Raw genomic sequence first — 19087 nt, forward strand, 5'->3', positions numbered from 1 at the left:
GAGAAGATTGAGCCACTTGGTTATGATAAGAAGACATTGTATTATCTAGAAAAGAAGGGTCCATATTTAGGATTGGCTCACTTCCTGCAGAATGATCCTCACACAATAATTTATCTTCACAATATAATTTTATATCTGAGATATCAAACATACTAACATCATGATTATGCACATCACTTTCATTGCTTCCCTGAAGTGGAGAATTAACATAAAATAAATTCATACTCATTAAATGTCACATCCATAGAGATATAAAATTTCTTTGATGGTGGATGGTAATAAGCACGATAACCTTTTTGAGTTGATCCATACCCAAAAAAAACACATTTGATAGCTCGTTCTTCAAGCTTTATACGTTGATGTGGGTGTAAGTGAACATATATAACACATCCAAAAATATGAGGTGGTGAATATACTATAAAAGGAAGGATACAATGATCAGACAACACATCAAAAGGCCTTCGAAAGTTCAGCACACTGGAAAGGGGTTTGATTAATTAAATAAACGACAGAGCTCACAGTCTCACCCCATAAATGAGATGGGACATTATCATCTATCAAAAGTGATCTTGTCACCTCTAATATATGTCTATTTTTTCTCTCAGCCATTCCATTTTGTTGTGGTGAATAAGGACATGTATTTTGATGCAATATGTCTTTAGAGTTCATAAACTCTATTAATTCAGTCTTAAAATATTCTCCTCTATTGTCTGATCGGATGACTTTAATATGTGTTAAATTGTGTAACTATCATATGATAGAAGGAACGAAACACATCACTTTTATGTTTAAGAAAATATACTCAGGTTATCCAAGTACAATTATCAACAAAAATGATAAACCATTTTTTTCTATTATGCGTAGATTGTGGGGCAGGATCCCAAACATATGTGTGAATTAATGAAAAAGGAAAATCAGTTTTTTTATTGCTTAAAGGAAATACAACACAATGAATTTTTGTCATTACACAAATTTAACAAAAAAATTAAAAATATTACATTTATGAGATAATAATGGAAATAATTTTTTTAGATAACCAAAAGAGGGATGTCCCAATCGTCTATGCCATAACCAAATTTCCTTTTTTGTTTTAATCGTGTATGTGGTCATTCGCAAGACAAACCAACGCTCATTTATGAGTTTGTTGGGAAACATTTTCAAGATAATACAATCCTTCTCTCTCTCTACCAGTTTCAATCTTTTCATTGGAATGAATGTTCTTAAAAAGACAATGGGTTGGGTAAAATGAGGCAACACAAGAATGTGATTTGGTTAACTTGGTGACAAAGAGAACATTACAATTCAATGTAGGAACAAATAAAACATCAAGAATCGATAAGGAGGGTGAAAGAGATATAATACATACACCTTCAATAGGAGATGAGACCCATTCACATTAATAATAACAGTTTTAGAACAACTAGGAGAAAAATTAGTAAATTTGTGAGGATCACAGGTCATATGATCAGTAACACCTGAATCAATTATCCAATTACTATCTCTAGTAATAACAAAAAAATTAAGATCAGAGTTAGATATACCTGACTTGGTCACAATCCAACAACAGTAGAAATATGACTCTTGGAAGCAGCTTCTACCTTGGTATTGGGAGTAGTTTTGCCTTTTGGATGCCAATTCGGATAGCCATGGAGTTTAAAACATGTCTCCATGACATGATTATCCCTATTGCAGTGGCTACACTTGTGGATTCCTTTCTTAGTAAACTTCTTAACAATAAAGGAAGCCCCCATACTAGACTCACTATCAAGCATAGCCTATTGGCGATTTGCCTCAACACAAATAGTTGCATAAACAAATTGAACATTTGGAAGGGGAGTGGTAGCAAGGATACGACCACAAACGACATCCAAATGTGTATCCAGGCCAGCCAAAAAAACATAAACTCGTTGAGAATTAATCATCTTATTATACTTCTCAACATCTTTAGGACATTCCATGGTACAATTCGTGACAGTATCATACTCTAGCCATAATCTTTGCAATTTACTAAAATATGTAATAATAACTCTTCCATTTTGCTTAATAGAGATTACCTCACGATATAATTGATATGATCGGGACACATCCCGGTTGACAAAGTATGTTTGATGCACAATGTCCTAGATGTCCTTTGTCGTAGCTAAGTGAATAAAGAGGGATCTGATTTCTTTCGTCATGGAGTCCAAAAGCCAAGACTTGACTAGGAAGTTTTCATCTTCCCATGCTTCATATTCATTAGATTTCTTGTTTTCTGGTGTAGCCTTTGTTCCAGAGATGTAACCCCAACGTTTTCTGCCTCTGATCTTGTTTTGTGCGTTCAAAGACCACTCAACATAGTTGGTGTCGTCAAGCCGTTCAAGGGTGAGCGATTCATGCATAAGGGTAGCAGCGAAAGTCCCAAAATCATGTTTTTTCGATTGATTTTTATAAGAAGAAACCATAAAAAAATATTCAATGAAAAAAGAAACATTGATTCCTATATTGTAAAGGATATCAGTGTTTGACTCTTGATACCATATAAAATAAGGTTTAAAGAATAATTCTAATGTGTTATTCAAAAGAGTAGAGTACCATATATATTAAAGGAATAACAAGTATACAAATCTAGAAAAATTATAATAATATTTAAATTATACATAACATAATATTTGATTGTCTAATATCCTTTGACATATCTTAACAATTACTAGTAAAACAATGTTTGTGCGTTTTGTAATAGGTACCAGTAAAAAAAATTTGAATTTATTACTAATATAGAACTTCTTTTTTATATATATTTGAAAAATTATTTTTAAAATAAAAAAATCATTATATATTTTGAGATACAATCCAGAATTCTAGAATTATTAATGAAGGAGCACTAGTAAAAAAACAACATTTAACCTCGCACAATAGGCTTCGGTTTAGACGAAACCGAAGCCTATCAGAACGCGATGACATTTTTGTAGATTAGGTGAACTTATATGCCTCGGTTGAATAGGAATCAAAGCATATAACGCTTATGACCTCGGTTCAAGTACATAACCGGTGCCTAATACTCTTCCAAAATTTCACCCGCCCCTCTGCAAACTTACTTTTGCCTGTCACCTCACCTACGACTTTGGTTCTCTACAAAACCGAGGCGATATGTGTTGCACAGAGCTGACAAGTCTGATCAGAGCAGTTCAGATTCTCTCTGTTCCACCCCTACGACATCGGTTCACTCAGAACTGGTGTGGAAAACTTCAGTTTATGCTTCGGTTGGCGCCAAACTGAAGCGTATAAGTGAGGCATAGGCATCAATTGATGCTTTAACCGAGGCATATATGGGTTTATTGCTTCGGCTAAAGGTAGAACCGAGGTAGTATCGGTCACGATAAGTCAAAAATTTTAACCCTACTGTTCATTTTCTTCTTCGTTGCAAAGGTTGTTCTTCTTCTTGGCGCTGTTCTCGCACACTCCGTTTGCTTCTTTGCTTCATTTTCTTCGTTGCTCCATTTCTTTCTATTGTTGCACCACCCTCCATTGCCTCTGCCTGGATTGCTTTTGTGTTGGTGCTCAGTTTGCTCCATTGTTGTCGCCGCTGTACTGGGCTGCCCGCAGCACCGCCCTTGCTGAAACGCCTGACCTAGACATTTGGTTGGTGATGTATCTAATCCTCCGGTAAACACTCGTACTATGTACTTCTCAATTTTAATATTTACTTCTAATTGACGTTATAACATAACCATTTTTTTCATGTAACAACAGATAGGAGGTCAAGAGGGAAGTCCTACACCGAAGAAGACTCAATTATCTGGGGACGACCCTCTTGGTGCGTTAGACGAGCTTGCTAAAATCATTTCAGATGCACCGATGAATGTACACTGGGATTCTACTACATTTGGAAGAGAAGCTCAAATCCCATTGTACTTGCATTATCAAGATGTTAGGGAGCTTGCGTCGGGGAGAGAAGAAATTAATATTACACTCATTCAGCTGTGGATGATGTAAGTTTATGAGAACTTTTTTATATAATTATTTTTTATCAAGTTACTTATATAAGATTATTTCTTCATTTTAGGTATATGTTTGATGTTAGTAACAAGAAGGGGTTCAACGATGTATATGGGTTCATTAACCCCTCTATGACTCATGAAAGAAATAAATTTGATGATATCCAAACATACATTTATATACATGGGTAAGTAAAGTTTGTTAACTTTAAAGTTTCATTTATTAATTTTGGTATATGACAATGAAGTTATTACCAATTTCAGGTGTCATTGGCAGTTACTTGTGATCTCCATACCGGAGAACATTGCTGTCTGGTTTTGTTCATTACACAAGTCTCCTCCCAGCCGTCTTAGACATGTAGTAGATTGGTAAGAACCTCAATGTTTCAACTTTCTTTGTTATATAAATGTATGCTAAAGCAAGTTTTTTAATAGTTCCCTTGCAACACATATGATGTTATCTGGGAGATCTACTGCTACAGCTAAAAAGCTTGCATGAGTTGCCCTTAAGGTTTGGTATTTTAGTCCATACTTTGTTACATTTGGTTCCATTCAAATGATGTTACTTAACATTTTATAATTATGATGATATATTGTAGTGTAATAGACAAACGGGGTCATATGAATGTGGTTATTACGTCATGTTTTGGATTATGACCATTATTCGTGCACATTTCACCAGTGGATGGGAAACGGTAATATTTAGGTTTGAATTTTATTTTCTCTATAGTTTAGATTTCATATACACTAATTGAAATCATTGTGTTTTATGCAAAGATTCAATAGGACTGCTCCAATTCCAGAGAAGTCACTTCAACTCGTGAGGAAAACACTAGCTAAATATGTAATTCAATTATATAATAGTATGTAGTAGATATTAGGATATAGTAAGTTCTAAGTTTATGTTTCTAAGTTATTTTATGCTTTTCTACATTATTATTAGTTTAACTTTGTACATTGCATTGATTTATGCTTCAAACTTGATTTATGATTACATTGGATTGATTTATACTTCTAAGAAGTTGAGTTATGATTCCATTGAATGTATTTATGTTTTAATATAATTTTCATTCAAAATATACGTTTCTGGATTATTCTGGACTGTTCTGGCTATAAATATATATGCAGGTCTGTTTCTGTAGTTGGGAATGTAGCAGAAACATACCTCATTTAAAAAAAACAGGGAAATATGCCTCGGTTGAGGTCATAACCGAGGTAGAATAACCTCCTATGGCATCGGTTAAGGTCATACCCGATGCAGAAAGGCTGGCGGACTGAAAAAAAAAACAAAAATGGGCTCTACTGCCTCGGTTAGGGTCCCAACCGAGGTAATAGAGGGGGACATACTACCTCGGTTCAGGAGGAATCGAGGCATAAAGTCCTACGAAAAAAAATAAAAAAACCAAAACATGTATTACCTCGATTAGGGCTGAACCTAGGCCAAATCCTCTCCTTTTATGCCTCGATTTCCACCCGAGGCAAAAAGTATGCTTGGATATGCCTCAGGTCGGGAACCGCTACCTATAGCCAAAAGTAACTGCTGTCGTTTCTCCTGACTGCACTAGTGGAGAGACTAGGACCCTCACCATGAAATACTCGCATAGCCAGATTATCTTTTTAAATATATGGGGTGTAGTTAGAATACAATGCAAAAAATAGTCATATTTAATTTTTCATTAAAAAACTGAAGAGGCCCAGTAGGGCATCTTTAAAAATTAAGTTTGCATTAATTTCATAGTTACCGTAGCATGAACTGTCCAATTAATTACAATGCCAAGGACCCAAAAATATCATTTAAATAAACTGGTAACATATATATATATATATATTTAATTTATTGCAATATTATTCATGATTTAGGAGTTCAATTAGTCACTTGAACATTTTCTAAATACCTTAAAAAAAAAGAATAAGAATAGTACATATAAGTATTTAAACAGATGTTTGAGGTGGGTGAATGTAACAATCAAATGAATGTTGTTGAGGGAAAACAAAGCAAAGAACAAGCTGCCCATATAAAATCCCAGGTTTAAGCTGATGTGTTCGCTGCACCATATAACTGGGCCCCATCATAGAAGATCACGATAAATAAATTGATAATCTCCTCAAATGGAATTTCGTTCCACCCAAAGAAACACATATACTTATAAATTCTACATAAACATTGGTATCTATCAGTAACATCTCCTTGTCCTAGGCCTGCATCATGCATATATATATATATATATATATATATATATATGGTTATGTAAATTGTCATAAAGCCTTGGCATCCTCCATTATCGTAAGATGCCAACGAAACAGGTAAATGAGTTGTTGATGTTGTGTGAGTGGCTTTGTGGTGTGTGTGATATATGAGTTTGATATGTGATATGATTTATAGGTAAGTTTCTGCAATGACAAAAAGGTTGTAGTGAGGGTATACGTTGAGAAGCCTAGGAAGAAGAGATCATCTTCAATTCAACATCAGTATCAGATTCATGGCCCTATCAGTATGGGATGTGGAAGAAGAGCAGGGTTGCTTAGCTATTCTCATCTGCTACGTGAATCTGCAAGAGGAGCATTATCAGCACCTTCATTCTCCAAGTGGGTTACAAACACCAATCTTCAACCACCAACCCAGGTACACATTCATTCTGTATTATCATCTTCTTAAATTTATGAAGAGGGTGCATACCATTTTCTTTTAATTATCTTTCGTACCATAGATTATTAGTTAATATCAGAGTTTTTCTATGATCCAACCTTGTCAAATTATTCATGTTTTCAGATTTATGGGACGGAACTAGTAACTTCTTTTTTATATCTGTCATTAAAGATTAGTAGGGATTATGATGGACTCCAAACACTGTATAACTTACTTGATGTTAGAAATTTAGAAAAATGTGTTCTTATATAATTTTCAACGAATTGAATTCCTTCTTTAAACTTTTAATTAGCGTCTTTATGAGAGGTTTTTGAGACGCTTTATTGATTGATTAAAAAAATTGAAAGCTACAAACCAATGAGTTATTAATTAATGAAAAATAATAGAAAGCTACAAAATCAGTTTGAGACACACATTGTATATAAAGGTAAAATACATTTTTGCGATCACGGAAATTTTTTAAAATATTAAGTATATTTCTTATAAACATTTTGTTTTGTTATTTTTATCTAAAATTTAAATATGTTTTTTTTAAGTATTTGTTAGTAATGCCGATAAATGGGAAAAAATATATTGACCAAAGTCTGAATGCAATAAATTACTTTTAATTGTAAAATTTTCTTGTTAAATTTATCATTAGAATAACTTTTTATCTATTATTATTACTAATAACAGAACTTCTAGAAATATTTAAATTTTGGAGAAATAGAAATAGTGCAATTTTTTTTAAAGACTCGTACTTAATATGTCTGAAATTTTAGGGAGAAGTTACACTCAAATAAAAGAACAGAAAAATGTGATTTTGAAAATGTATTGAAAATAAAGTGCCAGTTATGCTTGATTTTTTACCCATTTTTGTAAACGATGTTTCTGAAGTTATCATTACATTACAGGGCCGTTTCCTTGTCTTGCAGATAACCCCTTCCAACATGAAAAAGCCAACATGCTTTGGCAGCTGCACTTGGAAACTACTAATTCCGAGGTTCCTAAGGTCATGTTCAAAAGCCAAGAAAAAGGAGAACAAGAAGAAACATATGGGTGCAGATTTTTCAGGAAATGGAATGAGAATGATCTGCTGTTACAGGTCCTGATACTATGGAATGATGCAGTTTAATTCTCTGGTATGGAAAGGGAGAAGTTTCATTTGGAATGTGTTATCAACTAGATTAGCTTCAGGGTCAATTTTATCCTGGTGGTTCACATCTCTCAAGGTATAATGTCACCAATCTCGATTCAAATAAGAATTGATATCGTTTGATTGGATTAAACTTCTTATCTACCATCACACAATCACTGAAATGGTCCTCAGTTATTGCTGCTAATGCGTATGCGTCTTAAGGTTACTGTACATCACTGGTCTTATTTCATATTTGTTCTCTTATATATTTTTTCCTAGAACATTTTTGTTGTACACATGCAATTTCTTTTCAAGGATTGCAATTACTGATCTTTCGATTATGGTGTACAACGATTTTCAAATATTCAATTTAGATATATTCTCTTTTATCTTCACGTAGGCAGTGCCCCACTCTTTCCAGGCAACGTTCTAATAACATGGCTACTCTCAAATAGAATATCATTAATACTTCATTGAAAGACTTATAAGTTGGAAAAGAAGGTGAAAACGAGTTCAACTCTCTTTTAACATTTGGTTTATAAGGTTAGCTTGATGAATTTAGAATGAAAGATGATTAACATTTGGATTATAAGATGAGTTTAGAATGAAAGATAAAAATGATTTTGAACAAAATATTAACAACTACTATTTATTGATAAAAAAACATTAATACTCCATTGACTAACCTTTTTTATTTTAATGCCTCCGGGGAAATGAATTTAAAAAAAAAATAGCGTAAATGCAAACAGTAACGATGAAATAATGTTATTTCTCAGATTTACTAATACATTCCTCTCTCTTTTTTTAAAAATATATGCTATAATAGAAAACTATCTCTTATGTAAACAATACCAATAACAGAAAATTGTTGACGACTGGCGACGAATGAAAGCAAAATGATATAACTAATCGACTTCTCCACGGATGCCTGTAAAAGTTTTTAAGGTGGAGAATATACATCGGGACATTCAGATCAATAAATAGGAAAAAGGACTTCTGAGACTCATTTAACTTCATTTGTTGTAAAGGAAAGAAATAAGAGAAAAAAAGGTTAAAAATAAGTGAAAAGAAAACTTATTTAGATAAAAGTTATGTTGCAACATAATTGATTAGGAGATAAAACTTATTTAGATAAAACTTATTTAGATAAAAGTTAACAAAAAGCCTCAAAGTTATTGGAAATATAAACCTCGTACTATAACCACTTGCTTTGATAGTCCCCTTTGTGGCGCTTGACCACTCTTCAAGTAAATAATTTAAAGAGCAAAACCCTAACCTCGAAAAACCTCTCTCCTATATATAACTCTTGCACGTTTGTAGAGTAACAAAACCAAAACAAACTAGTTTACAACAAAAGGAAATTCCTATAGTTTAACTTATTTTACAAGTGTAGTACAACGTAATTGGCTTGCAAAATTAGTCTCCCAGTCACGGGCTATTGAGATCTCTGCTGTCGAGTATACTCCCAGAGAGCAATTGCACCACTGACATGAACATTGAGAGATCTAACAACTCCAAATTGCGGAATTTCGATGCAAGCATCCAAAATATGAATTACATCCACAGGTATACCTTCTTTCTCTCGGCCGAGAACCAGGACCTAAGAAAACAAACAAATAATATATTCAAAAGTGCACATGAGAATATTAGAAATGAGGCATAACACGTGTCCTAAATATAGGAAAATGTCAGAGATTGATAGAGAAAAATAGCCAATCAGTTAGCACGGAAATATTTTTTTCCCCTCACCCCGCTAAGTAAAATTTGAGTAAACAGTAACCCATATAGCCGCAATAAGCTTCTCACCCACCAGAAACAAAAATTCCAAAACAACGGTTTATGAAATAAATGCATGTGGTTGAATTGTTTTGTGAAAGTGGTATTTATGAATTTGAAGTGCTTTGGAATGTTGATTCTTGATTGGATGATGTTTGTATGATTTGCTAGTTTAATTTGGAACTGAATCTAGTTTGGAATGTTGTTGTTAGATGTTAAATGTTGTCCAATCTGTTATGGTATTGAGGGAGGGTTTTTTACTTGAGTTTTTATGCCTAAAAAGGAGGTTTTAATAGATGAATTTGAGAAACAGGGGTTAGTGTGAGAGAACAACTATTGTAGGACTGTTGAAGTGCAGAAAGGGGGTAGTCCATTGTTGAAAAAATGATGTTATATGGATAAAAAATGATGTGCAGAAAGGGGGTAGTCCATTGTTGAAGTTTTGAGTTGTTTTTGAGTTAAAAAGGGTGTTTTGAGTAGTGAGAATTTAAGGTAAGAGGTGGGGAATGTTTTGGAAAGTTGGGAATTGATTAGGAGACCTATTATGACTTGTCTAGACTGCCAAAAGAAGAAAATCTGGTGTAGAACTGTTTATGGGCATGTTGGAGAGAGTGATTAGGTGTTTTTGGTCAAAAATGAGGTTTTGTATGGTGAGATTTTGAAACAGCAAGTTTGGGAGTAAACTGGGATGTTGGAGCGAGTTATTTGGTGTATTATGACTTGTACATGATGTTGGTTTGCTGATATGGAAGTTAGAAAAGGTGGAATTGAGTTTCGGTAGCTTAGGTAAGTGAGATTGGGTTTTGAATGGCATTTTGAGTTAGAGATGTGTTTTCTAAAGTTTCATAGTGTTTAGAAGGTCCTAGGAACTTTTCAAAGTTGTGAGACCGGGGGGGGGGGGGGGGGGGGGGGGGGGGGGGGGGGGGGGAGTTACATGGTGGTGCCCTGTGTTGTTGTATGAATATATAGAGCTCTGTACTGGGAGTTTATCCTGACACTCTCAATAACCCCAACTCAAGTAGAGGTGGTTGGTTATGTCGTGGAGAGTAGCAAGAGATCAAGTCTAACGGCTTTATCTTGGTCAAAGACATTTACGGACTAACCTTGTATGGTAGCTTGGGTAGGCCAGCTGTATTACCATTACAAGTGCATAAGCTATGCTAGTTTGACATTTATACTATATCCGGATGAGTCAAGCCTATTGATAGTTAAATGTGTAGTATGTGTGATTCCTTGTATTGAAATTGTACTTCATGTTGATGTATTAATTGTTTTTAGAATGTTTCTGTTTACTCTAGCTTACCCTTTCACTTGTGTCTTTGTTGTTTGTTTCATGTGCTTCTTTCTTTGCTATGATCATCCGGTGGGTGTGAACAGAGGATGATGAGACTTCTCTGCAGCTGGCGTTACATGGAGGAGCTGCTAATGTTTAGTAGCATTAGTTAGTCGTATTGTATATAGTTTTGATTAGTGATGTTGTAAATAAAGTTATAAATTTATAGTTATGAATATGACGATAGATAACTTTATTTTTCAACCTTTGTCTATTGTTCTCGTTTTATTGATTATGTGATGGATCTTATATAGTTTTATATTATATTTTGGGATGTTACAAGAAACATCACATTGGTCATCCAGTGATAATTCCATCAATTTTGTCCTTCAACTACTAATTTGATATCATTAAGAGTCATTTTGAATGCAAAGTGTAGTATGGGAGGACCAATTAAATATATATTGATGGAGTAATTTGATGCCACGGGTACATCTTTGCACAACTAAAAAGGACTACCCTAGTTATTTCACGTTCATTCAATATTAAGACTACTAGAGAAGATAGTTGTTGTGATTCAATACGACAATAACTGATCTTGAACTTTATGCCAATATAAATTCGTTCTAATATTTAGTGCGGCATTTGCCACCACCCAATTTTTTTTCCACAACTAGTTTATCTCAGAAAGTCACAATTTCATTCAACTACCTCTACATTTATGAAATCTTCACACCAAGTATGCCACAACTTCTACAATTTCCACAATTTCTCTTTAAATAGAATAAAAGATCTAAAAGGAAATTCCTAAACTACTGTACATACTTTTAATTTCTAAAGATATGGGTCAGGATTCCAAAAATATTCTATTCAGGCCAATCCTCGAAGATTCTAACTCTCAAATTGATAGGCGGATATGATTCATTCCCAACTTAACAACATCTAAAAGTAGCACCATTCCATCCTTTCAACACTACATCTGCATGCTGATTTCCAAACGGCACAATGAAAGTGTCCCATTATCCAAAGGACAAAGTTCCCTTCACCCAGGATGGTAATGATCCTGTCAACAATTCTCTAAACATCCAAAAACATTCCCCTCCTACAAAGACCCCCCCACTAACAACCCAACTAACAACTAATTTTATAATCTATTTCCACCTATCATACACATTATATCCTATCACCATGCCTATAAACAAAATTTATTACAGTAAGATTTAGAATATTTCAATGGATTATCGACAGATATTATCCCTAAAAAGCTTTTGTCCTGATAACATCATTAGAAGAGCAATTTATCTTTAAAATGTAATACAAAAGATCTAATAAAGTTAATTCATAAAGTTACATGCAGAAAGAGAAATTTGCATGCACCAAAAACCAATTCAGAATGCAATTCAACACAAGCAGAAAATGCAAATGCAGACCGGTTAATTTGTTTAACCATGATCGTGTGCTTCATTGGCTCTCAATTAGAAGGTACAACTCAATAACTACAAATTTGGACATTTTGATGAAAATGCACTATTGTACATGGTAAAAGTAAACAGTATCGCAAGGAAGATAAGTCCAAACAGCAGTGTATATACTCCTACTGATGCGATATCTCCAATCATACAAAAAATAGTTAAAGAACTTGAAGTTCGGAATACTTACCATTTTTTTTGGAAAGATATACTGATCAAGGGGTACACTGTTTGCAGTTTGTTCCAAACCTAAGATGGAAAATCCTTCCCTCTTTTTTTTCTGCAAGTAAACCTTTATGCTGTCTACTGGGACTTCTATTATAGGAACCCACTTTTCAGCTGTCACACTGCAAAGAACAAACAAATTTTGGAAAGATTGAGAAAATGAGAGCAATGAATTAAATTGCTCTATAACATGACACATACACACTCTGAACTTGATTTTTCACTTACACTTACATTTTTATTACTTTCAAATTTAAATTTAAATTTGAGTGTGCATTTGCCCATTTGAATTTGCATTAGTAAGGCCCTCTCTAAGCAATCATTAGGTTGCTTCTGATTTTACGAGGTTAGGTTAAGTGCCAAGCACAAATTCTATGAAATATTACAATATTTTGATACTCTTAAGAAAGTGGAATTGAAGCCTAATACAATCTTACATATACTATAATTTAGTTTTATCTCTAATTGATAAGGTTCTTCAAGAGATAAAAAGATATTATTTATCCAGAGTTGATCTAACATTTTGTAATATGTTATATAGACCTTATCAAATTTGTTCAGTTTCAAGTCGAGAGAACACAATTACAAAATAGTTTAATTAATCCCAATATCATCAATTACTATATCTATAGAATTCTTAGGTATCCATGAGATTTTTTAACATGCCTCTGGAACATATAGATTATATGCACAAAGCTTGTTACATACGTAGTTAATCTGAGATCCCATGGTGACTTGGTGAATACATATGCTAGTTGATCGTGGAAATTGACAACGCTAGCAAATGTTTCTCCAAATATCACTTTCTCTCTTGCAAAGAAACAATCAACCTCAACATGCTTTGCCGTTTCTTGGAATACTGGATTTCATACAATGTGCATGACTACCTAATTATCACATATAAGTGATAACTGTGTAAACTCCCCAAACTCTAGTTCCTCAAGCAACTATTTGAGCCATGTGAGCTCCTAACTAGCTATAGCCATAGCTCGATCACTAGACTTGGCTACAAATTTTTACTTCTTCCCTTTCAAAGAGCAGTTGTTACTCCAAAAAATATATATTAAAAAAACAAACAGAGGTGGAACTACTATCAATGGGGGAATCCACCCATTTGCATCAAAACACCCTACAACTCAAGTGTCCTTTGTCTTAATGCAAAAGACCATTTTTTGGATCTCCTTTGATATATCGAACAATGTTAGTTACTACATTCCAATGTTCCTTGCATGGAGAGTTGAGGAACTAACTTACTACTAGAGCTGTCAAAATGGGTTATCCGGCCCGACCTGGCTCGGCCCACCACGGGTTGGTCACTTAGTGAGCCAACCCAACCCGGCTCATTTATTAGCGAGCCAGAAAAATTCAAACCCGGCCTGACCCACCACGGGTTGGTGGGTAAACGGGTTGGCTCATTGGCTCACTTAATTATAATTTTTTTAAATAAAAAAAAAATTACAAACTTTCTATAATTCAAATCTAAACAAATTTCACTCCTAAATTTCACTCCCAAGATAGGTGTTCAATTAATTTTAAAAATAAGGAACTTAAATAATTTTTTCAAGCAAAAACAAAATAATAAATATTTTCTTATAAAATTAAAATTAAATTTAATAAAATAAAATTAGGTAGGTGGGTTAGTGGGCCAACCCGGCCCACCACGGGTTCAACCCGCATGGCCGGGTTTAAATATGCAGAGTTAAAATCTGACCCGCATAAAAAAAATACAATTTTTTCAAACCCAACCCGGCTCAAACCCATGGTGGGCCGGGTGGGCCTGCGAGTTGTGACCCATTTTGACAGCTCTACTTACTACACTTGTTGTGACTAACTCTTGCAGCCTACACTGATGTAGATTATGCAAGTTATCAACAATTGGATGTGGTGGCAAGATCATCTGCTGGCACATGGGTGTGTAAGTTACTATGGTTAAAAACCATCTTATATAACTAAAGATTAATTTGGAGTGACCCATGAAACTCTACTATGATAATAAGTCAACACATGTCACCTATCATAGCTTGTTTCCATCATAGATAGGCAAAGGTTTCACATGCATTCTTACGAATAGATACAAAGGACAAGGAACTAAGACAAGAACACTAGGAAGGAGAAATATGACTATCAAAGAAATATAATGAAGAGAAGGACAACAAGTAGAACAAATAACTAAACAAAGATCAATGGGAATTTCAATCTTAAGAGGTGAGGCCGAAGGATGAGGTGAAGGAGATAGTGCCAAAGAAGAGTTTTTAGTCTTGTTGGTGTTAGGTGGTGGCAATATAGAACAAGTATAATGATAATAAACCCACAAGGTTGGAGATGGGTTGAGAAGGGATGCAGACTTTGCTTGAGAACAAAAATTAAATGGGACAGGTGCAAGTGCATAAAGATGTTGAAATGTAATGTTATTGAATTATTTTTTCTTGTGTACCCAACTTTAGGGTTAGGGTTTCAGACAAGTGCCTTCCCTCTTTTCCTATCCTACACAGACACACACACATATACACATCAATTAAAAGCACAATAGCGTAGGTTGATTACATTGTGCTTTATCCATCTTATTTGCTAAATTTGGTAAGATACATGTTGTCCTCTTCATTGTCTGCGGCAACATTTGTTCTTATCATTGTTGCTCTCAACCATGGTCCATTGTTGTCACCACTATTCTTTGTCGTCATTTTGTTAAAAAGAAGTTAGAGTTATGTACGCCTCAAGGAGGGTCATCCAACCCAGTGGTCGTGCAACCAATTGATCATCCAAGCATTGATCTACATGCATCCAGTTTGTGGCACATGTCCTTCACGAATTGCCTTCTCGCTATTGGGACCATTAGAGGACTACTACATCTAACTCACTAGCCTCTTCTATCTCTGTTTCTCACCTCATTTCATTGTTCTGTCATACCTTTCTGTTGGGATACATGCTTTCTCTCACAATTTTAGGGTTTCTCTTGTCTTCTAAGGTTTGGTCACTATTCTTCCTCTCGAAGATGGCTTCAGTATGCTTTGGTAATTTCTTTTCAGTTGCTCCGACCATTAAAAGTACAAGATTCAATTGGAAGAATTCCTTGTCTTGGTCTACTTATATAGGATTATGGTTCCTTGGCCAATTATACTGTGACCACTGAGAAATTGAACTCAACTATATTCCTAAGGCAAACAGATCCAAGTGGCAAAAGATTTCCAACTATGTATTGTTTTAGGGCAGTCAATTGAGCCAGATGTTTTACAGATGTGCATATCCTTCAGAAAATGTTTCTCATGTTGGAAGAATGCAAAAGAAAATTTCACTAATGATATCCAACATCCCTTTGATGTAACTCAATAACTTCTCTCAAACGGTGCCTGGTCGACGGCAGAGGCGACCGGCTGCACTGAGAAGAAGAGAAAATGGACTGCCGACTGAGAAGAAGAGAAAATGGACTGCCGACTGAAACTGCAGGGACTACACTAAATTCTCATCAATGATGGATGGGTGACGGGATCAACAGTAGTAGCTGAAATCTACAAAACTGCAGGGACTACACCCATATTTATGTGACTTGCAGTGTCTTGGAAACGTACTCCCCCTTAGTGTGAAGGGCGGAAATGTGAAATATCACAGTTGCTGGACCACTAAAACAAAACCAAATATTAAGCTACAATGCTGAAACAAAGACATCAAAGATCCAAAGATACGTTGGAGGTCCAAAATTCTTTGCTGGACAACTCCCAAGTGGTGATACTTAGCCGTGTATCACAAGAAGATCGGGCTAAACTCTAGCCCAAGAAGAACTGACGCAGTTGCGTCTGTCAGAGGCGGTAGCGACTGTAGCGGCGGTTGACTGCTATAAAACTGTAGGGACTAAATTGCCATCACTGACTGATGGGGCCTGTAGTGGCTGGAAGCGACAAAACTACAGGGACTGCCATCACTAACTGACGAGGTGATGGGGGTCTACAGTGGTTGGAAGCATACGAAGCCTGGACAACGGCAAACGGCGCCTGGACAGCGGCAAACGGCGCGGGACAGCGGCGAGATGAAGATGCTTTGAAGACAGATGAAGATGGCAGCAATGGATGCTCTGGAAGGTCTGAACAGAGAGAGGGAGGTCCGGCGAGACAACCGAAAGCGTCGCGGTTTGATGCCGATGCTGGGAAGGCGGCGTGTGTCAAGCACGCACCCGAGATCTGACGGAGAAGAAGCGGCGCGTGGGAAAGAGTCAGACGCCGGCACCGGTGGGGTTGGTCGTCGTGTGAAGAGGCGAACCAGATCCAATGGTCGTCGGACGGAACTGTGACGGTGGCCGGCGACAAGGCGGCGGACTGGCCGGAAAGAAGCGCTGCGTGGCGACGCGTGACTGAGAGGTGGCTCTCGAAACCGGCGTGGTTGGCCGTCGCTCAAAGAGACGGTCCAGATCCGCAGGTCACCCGTCGAATCTGTGACGGTAGCCGGCGGCGGCAGCGGCGGTGACGGTGGCCGGAGTTAGCAGTGACGACGGCGACAGCAGTGGCACACTGGGTCTGGACTGGTGCTGACTGTGGCAGAGATTTAAGAAGAAAAATGGACTGCCCATTGAGATTTTAGGGGCTGTCGGCGGCCATGGCCGCCGGCAGATAGCAAAGACCACCAGAAGAGGATCAGAGAACTTGCTCTGATACCATGTTGAATATATTGAAAAACTATATTTAGATTAATCTCCCTTGTGTAAAATACACACATAGGGTTCTCTATTTATAATAGAAGAAATATGGGCTAAGTCCCTGCAGTTTTGTAGATTTCAGCTACTACTGTTGATCCCGTCACCCATCCATCATTGATGAGAATTTAGTGTAGTCCCTGCAGTTTTGTAGCTCTTAGCTTTCAGCTACCACTGTTGATCCCGTCACTCATCCATCATTGATTGGGAATCAGTCCTTGCAGATTGTCATTGTCCACCACTACTTTCCTTTATCCACTTTTGAAGTTGAAGTTTCACAAGCTGCTGTTAGTTCATCTATGTTTGCCTCACACTCTTGAAGACAAATCATCTAGTTTAACACTGAGTTCATCTATTCCAAGCTTAGTTCATACAATTTGTATGCTCCAGCTTGAGGGGGAGTGTTAGATATATTATCTTTTATCTTTTAGTTGGTTTGTTATTATTTCTCATTTGTATTTTGGACTTAGCCCATATTTCTTCTATTATAAATAGAGAACCCTATGTGTGTATTTTACACAAGGGAGATTAATCTAAATATAGTTTTTCAATATATTCAACAATATCCAACATCCCTTTGATGTAACTCAATAACTTCTCTCAAACAGACCAACCATGATATGGTCTCACATATGGCAAAGGCAAAGGCAAAGGCTGTAGAAGTTAAAAGATTCCCAGTGGTAGACTCATTAAAAGATTCCTAGTGATAGTAATTATATGGTCTTGATTATGGGAAGCCTACATTCAGATTTTGATCATGTTTGTAACCAAACTCTAGCTGATGATTTGATTACTAGACAACTATGTGTGCTTAACCTTACAAAAGAAGACAATCAAACTAAAGTCATTGAAACTTCCGCAATGGCAATCCCTCATGGAAGAGGAGGAGATCAGAACATATGAGAAGGAAGTAGTGGGGCCAAAGTTGGCCATACCCAAGAAAATTGCTATTTTCCAGACAAAGTTGCTCATGTATCTGAATCTTAAAAATCAGTCATAGTGGGGCCAAAAAGAGATTCTCAATTCTGTTCCTGAACTTGATAGTACTCTACAGGAAAGCCATGCAATGCTAATAGCATGCAAAAGGTCTGAGTACTCTGTTCATTAATCATGATGATCACTTGGATGACCCAAATAAACAGATGATCATTGAAATCATGAATGTGAAAGCAAAGAGGACCAAACAACAATTATAGTGGGGGCAGAAGGAGATACTAAATTTTGTTCCTAAACTTAGAATTCTGCAAGTAAGCCATACAAAGCCAGTAACATGAAAACCGTCTGAGTACTCTACAATTCCTTGGCAGTGGTCATAGCAGAAGGCAGAAGTTTATTAAGATGATGAAGATAACTTAGACAACCCAAATAGGTTGACATGGTTCCATCAAGTGTTTATGCCGCAATCACATCCATGATGAACTAACATAATCTAGAGATTTTGTAAGTCATTAGCATCCATTCAATGTTTGCTACAACTATAAAGCACAAAAAAATCTATGATCATCAAAACCTGATCAGTTGGAATTGTTTGTCATTCATCACTTTGGAATCAGAAATGGCCAGCCCTGATGCTCTAAATACCTGCTTTATACAAAAAAAAGGATTACAGAAAATACAGCATTTTTATCCAAAAATAGAAAATGAAAAAAAAAAGTGTCGATAAGACAGCAGCAGAACAAGTAACTTACTTCACATGTTCGAGCCAAACCAGCAAGATTGGGTATGCGGTCCAGAAAAGATGCAACAAGAATAAAATTCTGTCGACTAGCTTTTTGTTGCTCTAGAGATGATCTTCTTGATTGCAACAATTGGTCGAGAAGGAGATCATCCCTTTCTATCTCTGCCATGGCAATCTTGAAATTAAATGATGGTAAATACAAAACTACAAATCACATAAAAACATGTGGAATTCAGACAACACAATA

The 19087-nt window shown here is 35.9% G+C and overlaps 2 protein-coding genes across 9 annotated transcripts in view; one reads left to right on the forward strand and one right to left on the reverse strand.

Annotated features, from left to right (window-relative positions):
• Positions 1–6087: 6087 nt before the first annotated feature.
• On the forward strand, positions 6088–11977 carry LOC108340705 (uncharacterized). 3 transcript variants are annotated; one of them, XR_008248826.1, is made up of 4 exons: positions 6088–6278; positions 6358–6597; positions 7515–7832; positions 10892–11977. XR_008248826.1 is itself a non-coding variant. In XM_017578237.2 (3 exons), the coding sequence occupies exons 1-3, from the start codon at positions 6264–6266 to the stop codon at positions 7710–7712; spliced, it is 453 nt and encodes a 150-aa protein (XP_017433726.1). In that variant the 5' UTR covers positions 6088–6263; the 3' UTR covers positions 7713–8076. The 3 variants fall into 3 exon arrangements, 2 of the variants coding, with proteins under 2 accessions (XP_017433726.1, XP_017433735.1); XM_017578237.2 differs by lacking the exon at positions 10892–11977 and having other exon boundaries at positions 7515–8076; XM_017578246.2 differs by lacking the exon at positions 10892–11977 and having other exon boundaries at positions 6089–6278; positions 7536–8076.
• Positions 8886–19087, reverse strand: part of LOC108344549 (uncharacterized) — a 44127-nt gene continuing 33925 nt past the window's right edge. For 5 of the 6 annotated variants that reach the window (XM_052877576.1, XM_017582992.2, XM_052877573.1 and 2 more), the window contains 4 exons: positions 18851–19044; positions 18673–18743; positions 12447–12603; positions 8886–9338 (listed from right to left, as the gene is read on the reverse strand). In XM_052877576.1, coding sequence (XP_052733536.1) covers positions 9174–9338; positions 12447–12603; positions 18673–18743; positions 18851–19044 — 587 coding nt within the window. In that variant the 3' untranslated portion in view covers positions 8886–9173. The remainder of the gene's footprint in view (positions 9339–12446; positions 12604–18672; positions 18744–18850; positions 19045–19087) is intronic. The other variant, XM_017582996.2, reaches the window with a different exon arrangement.

This window comes from Vigna angularis, chromosome 1, assembly GCF_016808095.1.
Source record: "Vigna angularis cultivar LongXiaoDou No.4 chromosome 1, ASM1680809v1, whole genome shotgun sequence".
Lineage (NCBI taxonomy): Eukaryota > Viridiplantae > Streptophyta > Magnoliopsida > Fabales > Fabaceae > Vigna > Vigna angularis.

What these genes read in the sequence shown, in the direction of transcription:
- LOC108340705 (XM_017578237.2), top strand. An exon ending in ATCTTCAACCACCAACCCAG is followed by an intron (nt 6,598 to 7,514) that starts GTACACATTCAT and finishes ATTACATTACAG; the next exon opens with GGCCGTTTCCTTGTCTTGCA.